The sequence below is a fragment of the Podarcis bocagei genome, assembly GCF_964188305.1.
Source record: "Podarcis bocagei genome assembly, chromosome: 7".
In the NCBI taxonomy this organism is placed as follows: domain Eukaryota; kingdom Metazoa; phylum Chordata; class Lepidosauria; order Squamata; family Lacertidae; genus Podarcis; species Podarcis bocagei.
The window spans coordinates 48,922,646-48,944,699 of NC_138132.1; the positions used below are offsets into that span (position 1 = coordinate 48,922,646).

General features: G+C 41.2%; 1 protein-coding gene across 2 annotated transcripts in view; it reads left to right on the plus strand.

Annotated features, from left to right (window-relative positions):
- RANBP10 (RAN binding protein 10) overlaps positions 1–22,054 on the plus strand; it is a 50,154-nt gene that overhangs the window by 17,153 nt on the left and 10,947 nt on the right. For both annotated transcript variants that reach the window (XM_081202407.1, XM_081202408.1), the window contains exons 4-8: positions 3,356–3,523; positions 10,528–10,550; positions 15,746–15,930; positions 17,504–17,616; positions 19,183–19,291. In XM_081202407.1, the coding sequence (XP_081058533.1) occupies positions 3,356–3,523; positions 10,528–10,550; positions 15,746–15,930; positions 17,504–17,616; positions 19,183–19,291 (598 nt within the window). The remainder of the gene's footprint in view (positions 1–3,355; positions 3,524–10,527; positions 10,551–15,745; positions 15,931–17,503; positions 17,617–19,182; positions 19,292–22,054) is intronic.

The window sequence follows — 22,054 nt, forward strand, 5'->3', positions numbered from 1 at the left end:
TTTAACACTAGTACTAATCAGTTGAGCTGCCCTCACCACATTCACTTATTTGTAGGTTATTTACTGCTATATGTTTAAAGAAGGACAATGGAAACTTCTCAGCCTGTCAGAATAGAGCTTTAGCTCTCTGACCCCAGCAGGCCAAACTGGATAGGTGAGGTGCTGTCTTTTGGAAAGAAAAATGCTTCTTTTAAAAATTGATAATTTTTTAATTCACAAAGGAGCTTGCAGAGCCCTTTACCTGATGCTTCGCAAGAGCCTTACCTGATCTGTAAAAATGGTTTTGTAAGAAGAATCTCATGTTTGCTTTTTGTATGTGCTGCATTGGAAGTTGCCACCGATTAGTCCTTCCGTGGCAGTAAACAAAAGTGTGTCTTTGAAACAACACCAGAACAGTTGGCAGTGCTCCTTGACCTACTGAGTTTATAGACCTTTCTCAAGTGCCCTCTATCTCCACAGTAATGTGACAAGAAAATAGGAAGAAAAAGGTATACTAGCGGGGGCTGGCACTCAGACTTTAATGCAAGACTTTCTTGACATAATATGCCTCTCCTCAAGATAGCAGGTAAATTGGATTACTAGAAGTATTCCTGGTCATTACTGCAAGAATTGCTTTACCTTCCTTTCCCCACCCCACCCCTCCTTGACTTGGTTTATTTATTTATTTATTGTGAGTGCGTCTTTCTCAGATCTATGTTTACTTTAGTTATTAGCTATTTCTAACCTGTATATTAGTTGATCTGAGGATGGGGTGTATTTCATTGAAAAAATCTCTGTATAAATAGTCGAATAAAACCATAACTGACAAGTGAAAAACATAAGAACACTGAGCAGATCAAAATACTTACCGGTAACTGCAATCAAGAAAGCCCTAATTCCTGAGCAAACAACCAGGCATTGGTGCTGAGACAAGGCCAGTGTTGGTGCTCATTAGACTTCAGAGAGGAGGGTATTCCATAAATGGGGCAGCACAGCAGAGAAGGCCCTTTCCCATGTCACCATATAATGTTTGCACTGCCTGGGAATTTTTAGAAACAAAAAAATATTGTGATTTTTAAATGGATAGTGTTTTTGGTGAGTTTGGACCAATCATGTCAATGACATATTGGTCCACCATCTTTATTCAAATTGGTACCTGGCATCATTGCAGCCCATTGCCCCCACCTTGGGAAACATTGTACTGAATTTGGTGACGATCTCTTGAGAGAAGACCAAACATAATGCCAAGAAATGGGCAAAGTCATGCCAAAGTCATATTTTGATCCACCATCTTGATTCAAAATGGTGCCCAATGCTTACACAGTCTGCCACCCTTACTCTGAGAACCCTCTGGCCTAGTTTGGTGATGATTTTCACCCCTCCCATTGCAAGAATCTCCTGATCTCATGTTTTCAGAAAGGAGGGGGCGGAAACTGCTCTTCGCTTCTTCCACTCCTGCCTGACTCTGTGGGGGTCTGTGTGTTATCTATGTAGAGATTAGATGGCTGAGTGAGAGCTGTAACACTCATGCAAGCCAGTAGCTCTTTAGTTTAGTTTGCAGTAGCTATTAGAAAATAAAGAAGTTAGGTTTCACAGCTTTCTTCCGTGTTGTTCATACTCTGCTGAGTTTGGTGCTCACAATGGACAGTTGTGGGTCCAGTGCACTTAGACCTGCTTTCCAGGAGTGGAAGGTCTCGGGAAGTGCTCCAGTCACCTAGCCCAGTCGGGGCAGAAGAAGTTGTTGAGCCCAGTCGTACTGACAGATATCTCAAGAGGCAGGCAAACCTATACCAGAAAGGGCCCAGTTGCATACCATAGTCACAGTTTGGCCCTCAATTCAAAATGGTGCCTGGCACCTAAACATTGAATAGACCCCCCCCCCCACCTCAGGACCCCTCGTGCTGCATTTGGCGATGATATCTTGAGAGGCACCCGAACATATAGAGAACAAACTGACAATCCACTTCCCAAAATTACAGTAGAATTCTCAGTGGCTGAAATTTGCAGTTATTGGGGTAAGTTTCTAAATAAGATATTGGAAATTTCTGGAACCATTACTGACACCTTGAAATCAGACTGGGAAGTATGTTGGCAACCAGCACAGTTCTTTTAGAACTGGAATTATATGGGCCCTCTATGCTTCCACTTAAGAGGCTAGCCACACATTCTGCAGTAGCTGCTGCTTCCACGTCACCTTCAGATTTGTCACAGAATGTAGCACAGTGGATTGTACAGCCATTTCCAACCTTATCCCTGGAAATCCAGCTGCCTTATTGACTTTCAGGAGTGTACTACATGTCTCATTTCTTGTGGGCTCTGGATCAAAATCAGAAGAATCAGTTAAGCCATGAATTACAACTATGGACAGTAGTGGGGGCAGGGACAGCTCAAATGAATAATGTAGGACCCCTGTAATTCAGCAGAAGAGTCTTGAGGCTTGTAGATGAGCTCCTGTCTGTTCTATCTGCCAACAGTTGGGCATACTTACCTAAGACGGGGTCATTTGAGGACATTTGGTGCTGCCTGGGTGCTCTTATCTCTCAGGCACAGCATATGTGCCTAGTCTGCTGTCCTCCACAGTTACAGCATCCTTTGCTAAAGGGAAGAAAATGCACTCAAGATATAGCAGAAAGTGTGTGCTGCCAACAAGTCCATAAGTTAAGAGGAAAAGGAAGACCAATTGGAAATGTACATGAGAACAAGTTAGCAGTCCCACAAAAAGTCACAATAATCCGTTGTGTAGGAAAGCAAAATTAATAGTAATTGACTCTTAAGAATGAATGGAGGAGTGGGTGAGAGTGTATGTATACACACACATACCATGCACATGCACATACACGTGTGTGTGTGTGTGTGTGTGTGTGTGTGTATGTATTATCCAAACTGTGCAGAGAAACAAACTGAACAAGATGGAATGAATTTTGATGTTATTAGTATATTAATGTTGAAAATAAAAACCTGATAGTCTAGTTGTATCAGCACTGAGTCAGCTCTGTGTGCAGTACAGCACGTAATTTCAAACACTGGTTACATCCATCAGAACTGAGACACTCAAATCAGTCTGCTCATCAGAATTGGATTTCTGCTACAGAGCCTGATGGTGTAAGGGTTACCAGTCACCATTTTTTCTGACTTCTCCTCCAGAGCTTATTTGTGTCTGATATATGAGAGCTTAGAAGTTGCCACCTTGTATTTTAACAACTCTTCTTTTCATTAATGCTCTCAAATGTTAACTACATATCTCTTTACTCCTGCTTTGTATGAGGATATATCTCTGCCTCTTCCCTGTTTATGTATCCTATAATATGGTTCTTTTTGTTCCTATTGTCAGGCTCAGCCATCGTTTAAACTTGCTGTCTGATGTTGTCTTCTCTAGGTTGGGATAAACATTCCTATGGCTACCATGGTGATGATGGACACTCCTTCTGCTCTTCAGGGACAGGACAGCCTTATGGCCCCACATTCACTACTGGAGATGTGATTGGCTGCTGTGTAAACCTCATCAACAATACCTGCTTCTACACAAAGAATGGGCACAGTTTAGGTAGGCAAACAAACTTCTGGACCAGCTTTATTTTGTTTTGGGTTTACAAACTGAGCCACTGTCTGCTCTTCTTTAATGTGCAATCAGCAGGATGATTTCTTGGGTGAAACAAAACCAACATGATCTCATTTGTTTATGTCAATACTGGTAGATTACAACTAGTGCTGTGAACAATTCATGTATCTACATCCAGTTTTTTCCTTTACTGCTATCTCTTTGTCCCAGCTGGAAAGGAAGGACTGATAAAGACTTACTCCCATTTCTCATGGTTCAGATTGGGAGCAAAAGTTCAAGGTTATTGCTCTATATACACTAAAGCAGACTGTCAGCCCCACTGCAGTTCTCTAAGCAGGTGAATATATTGCTATGTGAATATACAAGATTGAGTGGGGAGGGGGAGAATCTCAGTTAATATTCATTTTAGGGATTCTTGAGCTCACAGTGAAGTGTCTTAATGATTAAACTGGTTGCTAGAGAAAAGCAAGCAGCAGCTGAGGAACATTTGATTCAGGATAAATGATGTCTAAGGAATTATAATGAAAATGTTTTAATTGTCCAAATAGGGAGGGTAGGACTAGACATTGAAAATGCATGGGCATATGACAGCAGTCCAAAGAGGCCAAAATGCCATAGGATAAAACTCACGTGCCAAAGACCTTTGGAGAAGAAGGCCCTGTATAAGTGTTTATATGCTGATGCTAGAAGCCTCAGAGCCAAGATACATGAGTTGGAGTGCCTGGTTTTAAGGAGAGCAAAGGTACAGTGGGCATCATGGAATCCTAGCGGAACAGAGAGAACCAGTGAAACAAAATTATCTCTGGATATAATCTCATTCGGAAGGGCATACTGGATGAGTTGTTGCTGCGTATGTCAAAGAGGTTGTAGAATCCCACTAACTAAAAATCTCAGAAGGGACACCCATCTCAACAGAATTGCTGTGGGTGGCAATACCAAGCCGCCAAAATAATTTAGTGCTGGGGATCTTCTAAAATGTTCAAAGTGATCTTGGGATGGAGAATGATACCAAAGAGGTATCCAGAGGAGGAAGTGACTTCAATTATTCCCACATAGACTGGGTACATGCACATTTTAGTCATGACAAAGAGGTAACATTTATAGGTATCCTGAATGACTGAGCCCTAGAAGAGTTGGTCATGGAGCTGACCAGAGGGGAGGTAACTCTGGACTCAATCTTAAGTAGTGCCCAATGTGATGTGAGAACTAATGGAGAACAGAAACCATGGCACTGTCAAATTTAGCCATTTGTAGACAATTGCCAAAAAAGTCCAACACAGTCACATTTGACTTCAAAAGGGGAAAGTTCCCAAAAATTAGGGGATTGGTAAAAAGGAAGTTGAAATGCAAAGTCAATGTTCTCTTAAATGCTTAGCGGTTATTCAAAACTGCAAAAATAGAAGCTCAGCTAGAAATATACTGCAGAGCAGGAAAGGGAACACCAGGGCCAAGAATATGGTAGCAGAGTCAAGGAAGGCTTTCATCTAAAAAATAGAAGTCTTATCCAAATGAGGAGAACCAAAAGGAACATAAACTTTGGCAAATAAAGGGCAGGCAGACAGTAAGGGATGTGAAAAAAGTGAGGAGCACATTGCTGCCTGAAAACATAAAGACCAACAACTAAAAAGTTCTTCAGATGCATTAGAAGCAAGCAGAGAGAGAGGCAGTTGGACATTTGGATGACAGGTATGCTAAAGGAGACAGCACTGAAGCTGAGTGAATTCTTTGCATCTTCACTGTGGAAGATACAGGGAAAATTCATGTGCCTGAACTTTCTCAGGAAGCGAGTCTGAGGAACTGAGGTGTCAAGAATCAGGTCCAAGGAATCAGATATGAAAAAGTCCAGATGGCACTCACTCAAGAATTTTTAAATGTGAAGTTGCTGATCTTTAAGAGAAATGTGTAATTTGTCCCTAGGATCAGCCTCCATACCAAGAGAAAGTATGCAGATGACATTATATAATCACGTGTGCACAAATTTACTCTTCATTTTGATTTGGGGCTAAGCTGTGGAGGTACTGACCAGAGACTAGAGAGCTATGTAGAGCATGGTAGTTATTTTCCTATCTACTAAAGCCCCGCCCCCCCAAAAAACCCTATGGTTTATTTTCCTGTTCTTTCTGAGCCTTCAGTATCATGGTGAGAATGTAGTCAGGTTTCTTTCTTGTAATCCATCAGTCTAGGTCAGGGATGAGCACCTGTGGCCCTCCAGTCTATGTTGGGCTTCAGCTCCTTTAATCCCTGACCATTATCCATGCTGGCTGGAGCTGATGGGAGCTGTAATCCAGCAAAATGTGAAGTCCACGGGTTGCCTGCTCCAGCCTACACAAAGAACAAGTTCAGCATCAAATACAGCTTCCACTGAAGAATTATCAGTGAGGTCCTCTAGTGAAGGCACTACATGGGCCTGTTCTCTTTCTAGAACATCAGCAGATTTTAGACAGACTTTCTTGCATTCCCATTGGTTGTCTGCTTGCATGGATGGATGTTGTCTATAGAATTCAACTGCATTTTGTGCTTTAGTTGTTAATTCTGGGTGCAGTCAGAGAGAAAGCTAACATACTGGGGAATTTTTAGTTGAAAGAGAAGTTTGCCAAGCTCTGGTCTCCTTTAATTGTCTTTGAGAGACAGCTGAGGTTTTATATAATGATCCATGGTGTGATGGAAGCAGGGTTTTCCCCTCTATCTCTCAGTTCCAGAATTTGTGGTACCCAAATAAATTGATTAAGAGTACAGTAAGCCCGCAACTTACATAGGGGTTATATTCTGAGGATCACACCCAAGGCCAAAATTATGTATAGTCAAACGCATCGGGATCAATGGTGAGTGGGATGGCCAAAGTCTTTTTTCCTAGACTGCCCCCTTTCTTTTTTAAAAAATTGCCAAGCGCCTAAAGCTGAATGTACACAAGTTAAATGCATGTAAGTTGCAGACTTACTGTCATTTCAGGACTGGCCAGAGAAAGTACTTCTTCACACAGCACCTAATTAGCCTATTTGATTGCCTCAGTGCACTGAAGGCTGTTGGCTTAGATAGCTTTAAAGGGGTACAAATTAGTGGTGGCTTTCCACTTAGTGGCTTCTGGGTGTGATAGCTGAATGGAAAGATCCTGATTCAGAGGCAACATGCCATTGACATCCATTGCTGAGGGACAAAAGCGGGAGATGGCTCTTGCCTCCCTGCCCTGCTGGTGGGCTTCTTAGAAGCACCTGGCTGTCCTTTTGTGAAGCTTTGCTGGATTGGAGAGTCATCTGTCTAACCCAACAGATGTTCAGATGGCCTGCTACCAGACCTGCAAGCTTTGTTCTTCTGGATTGCTTCATTGAGGGGAGGATTTTTCCTACTGTGGAGGGCAAAGCTGAGAGACCAAACTTATTCCTAAAAGAACTTCTTGTTGTTGATGGGATTAATAACCTGCTTTCAGAGCATTCAAGTTATTTATTTTAACAATCAGGTGCTATGTTGCAATTACATTAGCACTAATGTGTTTCATGCCCTACTCTTCCCTATATAGTGCTTGTCGTCCTTTCCAGCCTCCAGCATTGCTGGTCTGTACGTGTTAAAGCTGCTGTGCTTGGCTAAAACTGGAAGCAATCTGTCCTGAGATGCTCCTATTTTAGTGACAGCTTTCTAAATGCCTGTAGAACAACTGTGTCACCAGAGACAGGCAGCCTCTCGTGCAAACCCCAATTAGGGTTAAGTGCACAGAGAGTTGTTCTGGCAAGAGGGAGAAATTGGATGAGCTATCTTCCTGGTATATATCTGTAGTATATTATTGGCTTAGTTCAGGTGGGCCCAGACTGAAGCATAAAGGTTGGTTGGTCAGTCAGTGTAAATTTCACTGATAGGATATTGCACTATAGTTTATGCATATTACCTTTTCCATTAAGGCTTGTTTCTGGATCTACACATCACCCTGGATCTAAACAGACATGTTTGAAAACTGATATTGTCTGAGGATATTGTCTAACCAACAGGTCAGATGAGTGGTTTTGTATTCTGGGAGCTCTTTCACACTATTGGATAGAAATTGTTGCATTTCCCAGAGTGTTTGTAAGAGGAATATAGTCTATCCAAAAGTGAACAAAGAGCAAATTCTCTAAAATCAGTTGGACAACAGAAAAATCTTTAGGTGTTTACAGTCAAGAAAGGTAGGACAAAGACAGAGGTCTACAAGGAATGATTTCTGCATGGAGGAACTGCCATCTTCAAGCCTGAGGTGCAGTAAAAAGCAAGTGGTATCTTAATGCAAATTCCCCTCCATGGTAAGGATATGGAAAAATAGGTCTCAAATGTAGTGAGGGCCTATGCTGTTGTTTGGTTACTTAAGATGTGGAGATGATATTTCAGGGCTTCTGAAAATAAGGTGTGTTTTGCAGGGCTGGTTATTTCAATCTAATACCAGATCCTTGTTCTAAAAAAAGAGCCCTGATAGAATTTGACAAAGTAAGAAATCAATCCATTTTGAGGATGGCAGGGAGTGCTTGCAAATTTCACAACCCAAGCTCCTAGTATTCAGTTCTGTAGGATGAGTCTGCCTGACATTTTCCACCCTGCTGTGAAAGAAATCTGCCCCCTCCCCAATAGCTTAATCTGTTAAAAGGGCCGCTAGGGTATTTTTGGTTCAGATTCCAAATGAAACACCAAAGTTGAAACACCACAGTTGTTTGAGGGGAGGAAATTGATATTTGCTGAATAGCCAGAAACCATAATTTCAAATTTTCAAACAAGAAAGTACAAGTGAAGTCTGGGTAGAAATAACAAACCAGTGATATTAAGTTCAGTAATATCTCTCTCTCTCTCTCTCTCTCTCTCTCTATATATATATATATATATATGAATCTCTTGTTTATATGTAATCTTATATTCTAGGGCTCAATATCTATACTTGTGAGATCTTAATTTATCTAAGTTGTTACTCAGCATCTCTTTCAAACCTTCAACCTGGTTTGGAGGAGCCTGATTGTATCAGATGTGATGGGGGGAGCAGTTGCAGGCTCCCTGATTCTGCCAGCTAAGTTGGCAGCCTTCTTGAGAGCCCTATAACCTTCTTTGAAACTTCTCCTTGAGAGTCCAGTAGTGCATTGCTTTCTTGAAAGGAAAAGGTGGTGATGGTGGAACATCTAGTTTATTGGGAATTAGAGCTGGCATTGTAATTGACCTTAATCTGGAAATGTACCAAACTCTTTACTTTGAGTTCTGTAACCCTCAGTGTCTTATCTCACTTGGGTGGAGTGAAATGGCTGTAAGTAGGATACCCTCTGTTAATGCCAGAAACTTCCCTTCCCTTCCCCAAATACAAAGTCTCTATCCCTTATATATCCTGTGTTAAAACTTTCATTCAGATCTTCAGTGCACTGTCAGAGGATTATTTTCTGTGGGACAGAATTACTTCTTGGGTGTTGCTTTAATAACAACACCAAAACCTTTGATTAGATGTGCCTGGAAGCCATTTTGAATTATGCAAAGTATAATTCACAAAGTCTCTGTGGTTTTTCTTCAAGCAGCAAAAGCTATAGGGGTAAAATGTAGGGTTCTGTGTGTGTGCATATGCATGCAAATTCTTCTGTAACAAGTAACGTGAAAACTGTTGCTCTTAGACCTGTTTCAGACGTTACTGCAGGACACCCATATTACAATGACTTTGGAGTCACTTGAATGATTAAGATAGTAGTTTCACTGTGGATGCAGTCAGCTGGTTTCCATCTCTCTCTAAGTTAGGGTGGGCAACCTGTGGCGTTTCAGATGTTGTTGGAATCTATTTTCCATCAACCCTAGGGATGATGGAAGTTGTAGTCCAACAACATCTGGAGGGCCACAGGTTGTCCACCCCTGCTGTAAAGAGTGAAAGTGACATGAAACATACCTGCATCTAACAATTTCCAAGTGAAACATGTCTCCTGAAACAATGGTTCTCTCCAGTACTATGTGCAGTTACCCTGTAATTCTCATTTTAAGAAATGGTATTAAATCATTTGAGTGTGGCAGTTGTGTTTTTCTAAGGTGTCACCCATGTTCCTAAATTTTTATAGACTAACATGACACCCCCCCCCCAAAGGCCTGGTTTCTACTCTACGGGGCATTCAACCTGAACTTTGTAACTGAAGGAGATGACAGAGAGTGGAAAGGGAAAGTCAGAAATAAGAGAATGAATGTACACAGATGTAGTTGCAGGTAATTGGGCTTTCCTGCAGCCGAAAGCAAAGAGAAGAGGAAGCTCAGAGCCAGCTCAGACCTTCCAAACCTTTCTGTCTGGGACACTTGGGACTCTTGTTTGGCCACACCCCTCCCCAAGCCACATTCCTCTCTTACTTCATCTGAATCCTCAGCTGTTTTTCTCTGTCTGAAATAAATCCTTAAATCATGATGATGCCTTAAAGAAACAAATAAAACTAACTAAACTTTGGATGAGTTTTATTGTCACTAACAGATCTGCATTAAATTAACACACACACACCCTAGTTTAATTTGATTCCTTATGCAGGCAAACTCTGAACTACTAGCTCGGATCCTATGAAATCCATTGGTACAAACCCATTGACTCTGTTGCAGCCTTCCTGGAGGGCAATAGAGGGCAATGAAATGTTGGTGTTGGTCTTTGTCTGAAAATTTATTGGCAACTTTAACCTCCCTGAAAAGGTTCTAATTCACAATGTGAGTTAATTCACTATTTATGAAACCTTTAGTTCAGCCTTAAGTTGAAGGTTAGGTTGAGGAACTAATGCTACAGTCCTAAATATAATTGCCTGGAAGTAAGAACCACCAAACACAGTGGGAATTGCTCCTGAGAAAGCACAAATAGACATTGCAAGTCTTCCTAATGTCACCGAAGATTGCAATACATGGAAGATCCTGCTTCACAAACCACAAATTGCTTCTGTTAAGGCCCAACATAGAATTTATTATGCTGTAGCATGTGTAATACATTAAAGTTGTAGGCAAATGGGAGGAAATCCTCTGTCTTAATTCTAATATTTTTCCCCCCACAGGTATAGCCTTTACAGACCTCCCTGTAAGTACAACTATTTTCAGTATTTTAACAAAAGATTCAAATTGAAGGGAGGGGGAAATTGACTGGGATATTTTGATGTCTTCTCTTTGCCATGCCATCTGGAAGTGGTTAGTATGAGGCTCCTTGCTTGATGTGCTTGCATTGAATCAGGTTGGCAAGTTTCTTTTAGCAAAACTAGCTGCAGAAAGGGTGCTGGTTATTATCAGGCTTTTCTTGGAACATACTGGAAGTGTAGGGAAAACTCAAATTATTGCAAGGTTGTTTGGAATTCAATAGTTTTTCAGGGATATGGTTTGCTTTAAAATAAACAATGCAAGACGTCTGTCTAGAATAAAGCAGGACCTCTATGTTGCCTTGGCTGCCTCAGGCAAGCTAAAAATAACATGAGTTAGTGAATTGTTCAGCAATGCAAGTTAGCCAAGCAAACAAAGAGAATTCCCAGTTTCTGAAATGTTCCATTTTGTTTTTGCTATACAAACTACATCCACAATCCAAACATTTCCTTGCCTCTTGGACTTGCTAGTTGGAGTCCAAATCTAACAACACCGTAGCAAATCAAGTAAGAAATTTCTTTTCAGCATGAGCAAAGTTCAAAGGCTCTTGGATAGAAATGGTAGTCTGAGGGTTGCTTTGTTCTATGGAACTTTGTACATGAGTCCCAGAGCTGATAACAAAATGCACATGCATTGGTTCCATTAGAAACAGTGCATATATGTGTAATTTTCCCCCTGTTTAGAAATGTGCATCAACATGTGGGCTGATGCATTCTTGCTTACCACTGGAGCATGTGGCAAAGGAAAAGTGGGAATGCATACCAGCATGTACTTTTAAAGTCTGAGATTATGCATTTTGTGTGCAGGAATCAACACCAGAGTACAAAACATGTAAGCAGTTGCACTTCAAAACATGCAAGACAAACAGGCTTACAAAAAGAAAATTTTGCAACAGCAGTAGGGAGAACAGATAGACCATTCATGAGTTAGGTTAGGAGTGGGAACCTGTGGCCCTCCAGATATTGCTGGGTTACAACTCTCATTTGCCCTGACCAGCAGATCTAATGGTCAGGGGTGATTGGATTTGTAGTAAAACAGCATCTGGAGGGCAATAGACTTAACTTGAGCATATGCAAGTGCTGGAATTTGCACTTTGAAAGCTACAGCAAAGATACCAACCTTGTATTTAACAACTCACTCAGTTGCTATGGGCAACCAAGAATTTCATGCAGGCAAGTGAGCAAGCTGGCAGAAGAGGAGCATTCACTCCATCACTTTTCCATTAGCCCACTTGGTATCTCTGCTAGCTGTGGAAGAAAAGAAGTCATTTTCCTCCATAACCATCAGGGAATTGCACCAGATTAATGTAGGGATGGGTTGCTTTTTATCTTTTCTGTCAGCCTACTTGATGGAAGGCGTTAAAAAAACAAGCACCCGTTAACAGGCCAGTAGTTTGCATATACATGCTGCCCTCTCTTCCACAGCCAACATGGGACACACAGGGTACTAACCCCTAAGCAGGTTAGCATCCGTACTCCCAGATTAGTAACTTTGGGGAGCTAGTTTACAAGGCTGGACAATATTGCAAGCCAAATGGAAGTGTGCATTTTGTGGGTCCATAGCATAATAGACTAGCTTAATACTTTAAACCTTCTTGAAAATCAAAAGCAAAATGTATGTACATGCAGATATTACATGTCCCATGGTTGCTTAGCTTTGAAAGCAACTATTTAACAACCAAGGAACAAACTTTTTGGGGGAGGGAGAGCTTTGTTTGAAACCTTTAAGTCAGGCTTCCTCAACCTCGGCCCTCTAGATGTTTTTGGCCTGCAACTCCCATGATCCCTAGCTAGCAGGACCAGAGGTCAGGGATGCTGGAAATTGTAGTCTCAAAACATCTGGAGGGCCGAGGTTGCGGAAGCCTGCTTTAAGTGCAGCTGAATTGCAGTCCAAGGTTTTCATTGCTATTATCAGTCTGGTTGTTTCGCTGTTATCTGTTGCTGCATTCAGACATGTCATTTGTTCAGATGATTTGTAGGTAGCATTAGTTCCTTTCAAAAAGTGTTCATGAACAGTTAAAGATCCAGCCAAGGAGCAGGGCCCCTGCTTGTTTAAATGTAAGTTTATATAATTGCAGAGTTCACTCTTAGTTGGGTACCTGCAAACAGTTTAAGAGGTACTTCTTTGCAATGGCTAGTTCCCTCCCCAATATGCTTCCATGTCCTGCAGCACATCCAAGATCCTGCCTACATGCTGTGTTTCATGCCAGTCCTAATGAAAGATAGAATGCTACATTTTCTAGTCAGCCTTGGCTCCCCAGATTTTATTGGACCACAATCTGCATCAGCCATAGCCAGCATGCCTAATGAACAGGGACGATAATAATTGTAATCCAACAATATCTGGGGAACCATGCTTGGAAATCTGTTCTAGGTTATGGATTTGGTTACTGCTTATGGACTTCCCTGTGATCCAGAACAGGGGGATATTGACTTCACTAGTAGAGTGTGAATTACAATACAATGCAAAATCAATATAGTTCCAGAATCAATAAAAATAAATGAAAACACCTAAATCATATGATTTCTAGCACCCACTGTTAGAAATGAAATTAAGTTGGTTCATATCTGTGAATGATGATGCTCTTTTAAGAGATCATCTGCTTCTCCTGTGCTGAAAAGTTCTTACGCAATCAGTCTGCAACTCCATGAAATACTTGCACACGATAAACATTCTTTGCCCTTTTGTCTACAGTCTACTACTTCTGAAGTTGGCTTCTTTTTCCAGTTTAGTAGCAGTCCTTGAAGCTTAAGCTGCCTTTTATCTAATCCTTCCCAGTACACTGGTTTTCTTACTGCAGTTACTCTGTTGCTTGGAAGAGTGTTGCATGAGTCTTACTCTGAATTTTAGCTCTTCAGCTTCCTTTCTGCCTAGGCACTGAACTCTTCTCTACCTGTCCACTTAATTCTGAACCTTTGGATATTCAGTTCTTAGCTGCATGGCAATGAATTTATTTTCTGTGAGGGCTGTTCCTGTAGCATCACTTGAATTCAAAATCAGCTGTAAAGGAGAACGGCTATATACAATCTTGACTTGACTGGTATCACGAAAGATTTTGGTTTCAAAAAATACTGTGAGTCTTTGGTAGACTGATCCAATCAGATGTGATTTTAGACTTCTTTCTGCTTTGGAATTACAACCAACAGGATAGGGTACTCTTCCAACCCACCCCTCTTCTTTACTGTCACCCTCTACACAGACTCAGGCTGCATCTAGTCAACCAAACCTGCCCATTCTTCCTCTCCTGGTGTGAAAAGTAATGCAATTCTAAGAATGTTTCTTGCTGAGAAAAAGTGAGCAGCATATGTAAGGACTTCATAATATTCCCGATAAAGTACCTAGATTTTCAGAGCATGCTTGACCATTGCTTCCCACTAAGGGTACTGGGTTTCAGATTTATTTATTTTTTAAATTACATTTATATATCGCCTTTTCCTCAAAGGAACTTAAGGTGGTGTACATGGTTCTCCCTTCCCATTTTGTCCTCACAACAACCCTGTGAGGCAGCCTAGACCTATAGACTGGCTGACCCAAGGTCACCCAGTGAGCTTCATAGCTAAGTGAGAATTCAAACCCTGGTCTCCCAGGTCCTAGTCCAACACTCTAACCATTACACCACCCTAGCACCTGGAAAGGAATGCAAGAAATGGATCTTCTAGCTATTAAAAAGAAAGCAGCACAGCAAGGTTACCTGAATGAAGATAAGGAATAGAAGAGAATATTGGGGAAGGGTCATAGCTCAGCAGTAGAGCACATGTTTGCATGCAATTGGGAAAAGACTTCCTGGAGATCTGCTACTGAGATACTCAGGACTGAGTGTAGACAGTGCTAAGCTAGATGGGGCAATGGTCTGACTTGGTATACAAGGTGACTTCCTATGTCCCTTTCCACAAAAATGTGGACAAGCTCACTAGAAGGTGAAGTGTAAGTTATTAGGGAGGTCAAACGAGTAATTTGGAATGAATGTACAAGATAGATTAGAAAAGCACAATTCACTGCCTGGCATGACTTGTTGGAAAGGAAATGTAGATACAGTGGTACCTTGCTTTTCGAATGTAATCCATTCCGGAAGACAGTTCGAGTTCTGAAACATTCGAAAACCAAACAATAGCCAACAGCTAGGCCTCAGGATCTTGCACTCAGCAGAAGCCGCGTGGTATGTTTGACTTCTGAGGCGTGTTTGAAAACAGAAGCATTTACTTCCGGGTTTACGGCGTTCAAAAACTGAGGTACCACTGTATGGGCTAAGTATCTTACATACCTCTTAAAGCCTTGTTTTGTAGTTATTTGGTATATAGGCCTTGTGACAGTAATCAACGCTGCTTTCTCTTAGTTGCTGGTATGTTTTTCCTCTGCTGGTAGAAGGCCATTTGATCCCTGTATGTTATTTAAAGCTCACCTGTGATTGTTGATTTCTATTTTGATTGGACTGGGAAATACTGCTTGCCTCCAGATGCTGGAAGCTCTCTTCCAGTTCTCCATAGTAGCTTTGCTTTATCTAAGCTGTCTTTTTCTTTCTTGCTCAAAACTGTTGGTGCTGTTAAAGCTCTATCCAGCACACATTGATTGTAGCTTTCTCAGAGGCACTTAGAGGATATGTTTACAAAGTATTTTTGCCATAGGTAACTACAAGCACGAAGGTAAAATGTTGTGGAGGTTCTGGAGTAGCATTCATTCTAGTCTTGGAAGATTATGAGTACATATTATGTGACTGTCATTAAGGCAAATGATCCTTCCTCCATTCCCACAGTCTGTTTTTAGGAAGACTGAAGTCCCTGGGGAAACTTGCAATCTGCAAACTCATGCAAGGATTGACATGGAGCCATGTGTGTTTAATTTTGCTCTCTCACTTCCCAAACTGCTCTTGGAAGTCACAAAGATTCAGTAAAACCTTATAGCTATGTCATAAAGGGTTGGGGTTTTTTGCTAGTTGGTTCCTCATATATTGTGTTCGGTTTCTTATAAATTGCTCTGAATAGTGCTTGTCCCGTCTCCCTAATCTGGAGGCTTCATTTGAGCTTCCTCTAAGTTTAGCACCCTTGCTTGTTTTCAGCTGATCCTTGGAGGCTCAGAGAAAAATGTATGTTAGCTTTCTTCCCGAAAAGGGCCCTATTTTTTAACTGGGGTTTCTTCTTTTGGCAGGCCAATTTATATCCCACTGTGGGGCTCCAGACACCCGGAGAGATAGTGGATGCCAACTTTGGGCAGCAGCCGTTTGTGTTTGACATCGAAGATTACATGAGGGAGTGGCGAGCAAAGATTCAGGGCACCATTAAGCGGTTTCCCATAGGTGACCGGCTAGGTGAATGGCAAGCCATGCTACAGAAGTGAGTGGGAGCATTAATTTCTTTTTACTTAGAAGCTTCATTAAAGAACATCAATTGCTATAGAGTGGTCTGCTTATAAAGTACGTCCTGCACCCCTCTTCCTTTATGTTGGACAATTTTTGTGTGTGTTAAAGTTCCTTAATGCTAATGAGGAACAAAGAGCTTACTGTTTGCTCTGCACATGTGTTTCATTTTTAAAAAACAAGAACAAACCTGCACAAATCTCATTTTCAGTAGCAATCTCAAGAGTGGAGGGCTGCTTTCAGGAACTATCTGGCTTGATTGCTTTTTAGCCTGTCTGAGGACAAGTCACTGGCAAATCACTGAACCAGATGCGGAGGGAAAGGCGATGGTTTGGAGAAGCATTACAGCTTCTATATCTTTGTGTCCCAGACAGAAATGAGGGGAAATGAAGCACAGAGCTCCAGAGCACAGAATTTGAAGTGACTGAGAATCTGATGTCCCCTCTTCCCAGAAATTGTTTTGGATGAAGCTTTGCAAAATCAACAGGCAGTTGACCATTGGTTGTGAATTGTAGACCACAACACCTGGAGGGAAGCATGTTACATTCCAGAGGACAGGGGTGCTATCGCTTTGGATTTTTTATATATTTTGACATATTTTTATAATGCCCTTTGATTATTTTTGTAGAGTGGTTTACAGCACAGTGATTAGTGTTCTATTATATATGACTTTCAAAAAGGATTAGATAGGCTTATAGGACTGCTACAGACCTCAGTAAGACAGGCAGTATATTTAATGGTTCATTATAGGATTTCCAGTAAATTGGTCCAGGGTCACTTGCTGTTCACTTACATTAATACAGTATTATTTTGAACATCTTATGCAGTGATACTAAAAAAAAAGTTTGCAACATTAATGTAGGTTTCCTTCACCATAATACATTCATTTCCTGGGTGCTCTTTAATAACAGTTTGACTGTTCATACCCAAGCAGGAGTTGATCGCTTCCCTTTGGCTAGCCTAACTCCTGTGTTGCGTGTGTGAATGTACCAAGAGTAGTGTCTTCTGTTCCCTTCCCAAAATGCTTTTGTTCACCATATAAGAGTGTGACATTTTCATTGTAGGAAGCAGGGCCAAGGACAACTCTGGGATACACCGTCTGACTTCAAATTAATGTGATCCTCCCAGATATATTTTATAGCAGGGATAGCCAACTTCCAAGAGACTGCAATTTACTCACACAGTTAAAAACTGGCAGTGAGCTACCCCTTTTTGGGGGGTTCTGGTCAAAGTTGCTGAGCTTTTTTTAGGAAGGCAAATGCCGTTTATTGGGGGGATCAGGGCAGGGAAATAAATAATAAGTCACTCACCAAGAGATTGCGAATGAAACAGTCAGCATCGCAGCAAGAGCTCCGTCTTCCGGTATAGCAATCTAAGGGGTGGGGCCAGATAGCGGAGCCAGCGATCGTCCGCGATCTACAAAAACCTCCTGGGGATTGACTAGTAGATCATGATCAACCTGTTGGACAGCCCTGCTTTACAGCTTTGCCATGGCTCTGTGCTGACAGAGATAGCCATTCTACAATTTGCTTTCTGTATTCTCCCCTCAGTATGGTCTCTTCCTATCTGGTCCATCACGGGTACTGTGCTACAGCAACTGCCTTTGCCAGGGTGACGGAAAGTACAATCCAGGAAGAACAGATCTCTATAAAGAACAGACAAAGTAAGTTTATTCTTACAACTTCCTCACAACTTTCCCTGAAGACTTGAGAGACAGCCCTTCCTGCCTGCAGCATGACTTCAGTCCAATATCCACATATTCAGATGCCAAATGGAAGTGGTCACTAGGTAGAACCTCAATATCCTGCACAACTTCCCTTGGGTCCTCTTCTGTGGCTGCCAGTGTTCCAATGTCTCATCATTTCCCCCCTCATCCTGCCACTCCCAAACCAAATGTTTGGTTTGAGAACTTTAAAAGCAGGATAGTCTACTCAAGGAAAATAGGTACTCTGCCAAACCTATATTATTTATTTCTATTTTTTTAAATGCATACATAAAAAAAGCCTTGCATGTTGTCTTTGGCTGTCCTTTTCAAAGAACTCACTGTTTTGGGTACAGAGTTATACCTCTAACTCCATGCAGGATTTTTGGCACTTGAAAGACCACTATCTTCTCTCAATTGCTGAATTACTAATATTTATTTGGAATATTTATTGATAATCTTTCTGCTATAAGAACTCCCATAGTGGTTCACAATGAAAATAAAATCATTTTATGTGGGGGGTTTTCCTTTTGCCTCTTAACAAGTTCTCAGAGTAGCTTTCATATAAAGTAATGTAAAGCATCAGTAAATAACTATCAGGTACAAAGTTCAGACATCAATAAAATTAATAAAATCAATAAACCAACAGGAAGCAGCATGAAGGTATTGTAACACCAGCAGATAAATCAGTATTACTGTTCAGTTAAAAACTTAAAACAAGAATAACACTTTTTATCTGACACCTAATAATCTGCAGTTGGCACCAGGTGTACCTTCTGGGGAAGAAATTCCACAACTGGGGTGCCATCACACTGAAGTCGCTATTTGTGGTCACTTTTTTTTTTTATAAGATATTTATTGCAAATTTTTAACAGAAAAAGGAAAAACACCAAACATATATAATACCATCACCACAGTATAGCAAACAAAGAAAGACAAAAAGCAACAAGAAATTGAACATTGAATAGAAAAAATACAACAAAACCAGCTGTTCAAAGATCAAATTACCATAACCTTTGGACTTCCTCACATCTCCCTTTCCTGCGTTCTTAATGATAAAATTATAAGCAGCAATTTATTACCTTATTTCAGTTCTTATTTTGTAGTTCTTAAATATTATGTCCCAAACTTTAGATATTTTTCCAAATACTGAACTGCTTAATTTAGACATAATATTACTTCAAATTTCATCAATTTCTTAACCATCACTTATTCTCATAAATCTTTCGACTAAATTACTGATGCCATATTATTTTCTATCGTGCATTTTCTTAACATTCATACAACTTATAATATTTTTGTAAGTAGACTTTAAACTTTATTTGTGGTCACTTTTATCTATCCTCTGAAGTTAGGAGTATCTAGAAAAAGGCCTTTGAACATCACCTGCAATTAAATAGGTTCATGTTCTTCAGGTATTCAGATAGTCCAACATTTTTATTGCCTGTCTACCTATGGGATTATATGCCACCTGTCATTATAGGCAATCTTACTGTTCCATCCCAGTGATTCTGCTTTCATCTACAGGAATACAGAAGCTGGTCTTGGCAGGAAGAGTGGGGGAAGCCATTGAAGCCACACAACAGCTATACCCAGGACTCCTAGAGCACAATCCTAATCTCCTTTTTATGTTAAAGTGAGTACATCCAAATCCTTTCAAGTACAGTAAGACCTGCAATGTGAGGAACATAAGAAGACAGAGGCTTATACTGGAACTACTGGCTGTGATCTATCAAAGCGAGTCTAATGATACAATGATACAAACATTCCAGGTTTGGCAATTACAACTTTGGCAATTACAATTAGAAGCTGTCAGGAGAAGATCACTGCACTTTGAATAGTGGTTAATAAATTTATTAAATGAAGGAAGAATAAGTGATGTGTAGTGCTGAAAAGGTGACCCCATTGGTTAGGGTAGCAGGCTTGAGCCACATTCCAACTTATTCCAGAAGAGCTGGGGATGGCAAATCATCCAGTGAAAGGTTGCTTTACTTACAGAATGATGCTTTAAACATCTCTCTCTGTTAAGACATTATTTGCAATGGTACCGTTTTCCTCCATGGTATCGTTCCTTGTCCTTCTCTGTACTTCAAAACATGCATGCAGACTTGAATTGCTTGCTTTCATTATTAACACTCATAAAACACCTAACTTTTTTTATTGCTGTACAAGCTCACAATCTAATAATCTAGTACAGGTAGATCATCTGGTTGTAGTTCATCGACATCTGGAGATCCAAAGGTTCCCCACACTGGAACTAGTTGGTCATACTAAGTAGTGGTCTATACCACTTTCACAGAGACTCAGCTTTTTTTACTCTTAACACACTTGTGATTTTAGAAGTGATGGAACATGGAACAAGGTGCTAGGCTTTGCTGTATCTGTTCTTTCAAACGTGAACTGTGAAAGGGTCTTGCAATTAATTAATTAATTTGATGCCAAAGTAGGCTTCTAAGCAGCTTACCAGTATAGAAACTTGTCTCATTTCTTCTTCATGGTTCTCTTATTAACACTTGCTGCACAATGCTGATTTCTATGAGAAGCAAAGCATTAAGGGTGAATGGTTGCTCCCAATGTGAAGCCAAAATGCTATGGCTCAGTGGTAGAGCACGTGCTTTGCATACAGAAGGTCCCAGATCCAAGCGCTGGCATTTCCAGGAAGGGCTGAGAAAGACCCCTGCCTGAAACACACCCTGGATTAGACAATACTGAGCTAGATGGATGAATGGCCTGACTTGGTGTAAAACAGCTTCATGTGTTGATCTTATCTACTAGCTCCAGCTCCTGAAGAATACTAATTCAGCAAGAGAGAAAATTTTCACTCGTTAGTGCCACTTTCAGACATTTTAGAAAAAAGATTTTGCTCTGTGGCTGGAGTGGTTTCCTGTCTTGGGAAGGGGCTTAACATGGGGACTTCCGGGTTGGCGCCATCGCCGAATGGCGGACTCCCTCCGAGCTCCGGAGGGAGTCTGCTCGGCAGGGGTTGGGTCCTACCGCGCCGGCGACGCGGGGACCCTCAAAAACCACGGGCACGGAGCCCGTGGACATGGGGACTCGGCTGGTACCATCAGCGCCCTCCCGACTCGTGAAGGAGCCTTTTTAAAGGCTACGGATCGGGTGCCGGGGAGCGGCGTGGTACTGTGAGTCTATCGCTTCCCCTGCCGAGCGCAGCCGCATGCCATTCGTCGGAGAGCGCGGGCTTCTTCCATTGGAAATTCGGACATTTAACAACAACCCGTGAGTAATTGGGTAACCGGGTATAAAAGGAGAAAAAAAGGAATTTTTTTCGGATTCGGCACGAGCGGGGGGGATCTAAAAAGGAAGTCAGTCCCCTACCTGATTGTAAACATGCTAAAACAAGGACTGAGAAACCAAGATCGATTCAGAAGTTTATTGCTGACAAAAAATATCATTTCCACGATGGGATATTACAAGAATTGTGCTGGAGGAGAAAAGTCGAGGGTGAGAGGGAAAAGGCAACCCCCCCTGGGAACCGGGGCGATTCGGAGAACCTGGCGGAGAGAGATGGAGAGTTTGACAGCTGTCAAAGTAGCTGTCAAATCCTGAGAATACAAAGAGGACTTTGTTACAAGTATTTTGCTGGTTAATTTTGTTACAATTGGACATAAATATGGATACAAAATGTCGGGGGGGAAAAGAAACAACAACTTGACTTTTGGATTAGAGGACACAAAGTTACTGCAACCCCCCTAGAGGGGCTTTGGGACATTACAAGTGGCGTATGTGGAAAACTACTCCGGGATGTGTACTGGTCTTAGCTCCTGGGAAAGTAGCAAAACTGAAATATTGTTTTGTCTACAGAGGTGACAACACAATAGAATCTTTCTATTGAAGTAAGGTAGGAACTGGACGTAAGTTTTTGTTCCTGAATAACAAACCTCTGTAGAGATACTAGATTTCAGAATAAGAATGGTTTTGCAGCTGAACAAGACAGAAACCTGAGAAAGTAAGAAACAAAAGAGCAAAGGACCAACTATGCCACGGAAAGAATAATGGGAGGAGCAACAATGACCAAGGGAAATTAAAGGCCTCTATTAGACTGGAATTTTGAAGTTAAACATTATCAAAACAAGCAAATTCAAAGAAAACCGGCAAGATGGATTGAGGAAAATTTGGTTGTGGACATGAGACCTCCAGGCCGACAACATACAGACTGATGGACATGGGGAATCCAAACCGGGGAAGGGAGGGGGAATTCTAGAATCCAAAGGCTATGTAACCAACTTTTGGAATCTTCTTCTATCTTCTATCTTTTATCTTTCTATATAACTTTGGCATTTTGATTTAACATGTTTTGGAAAAAAAAGGGGGAATTCGTGGAAGGAAACGGGGCAGATCTTGGGGGGAAAATCTTTGTTCTATTTTGTTAAAGATGAGG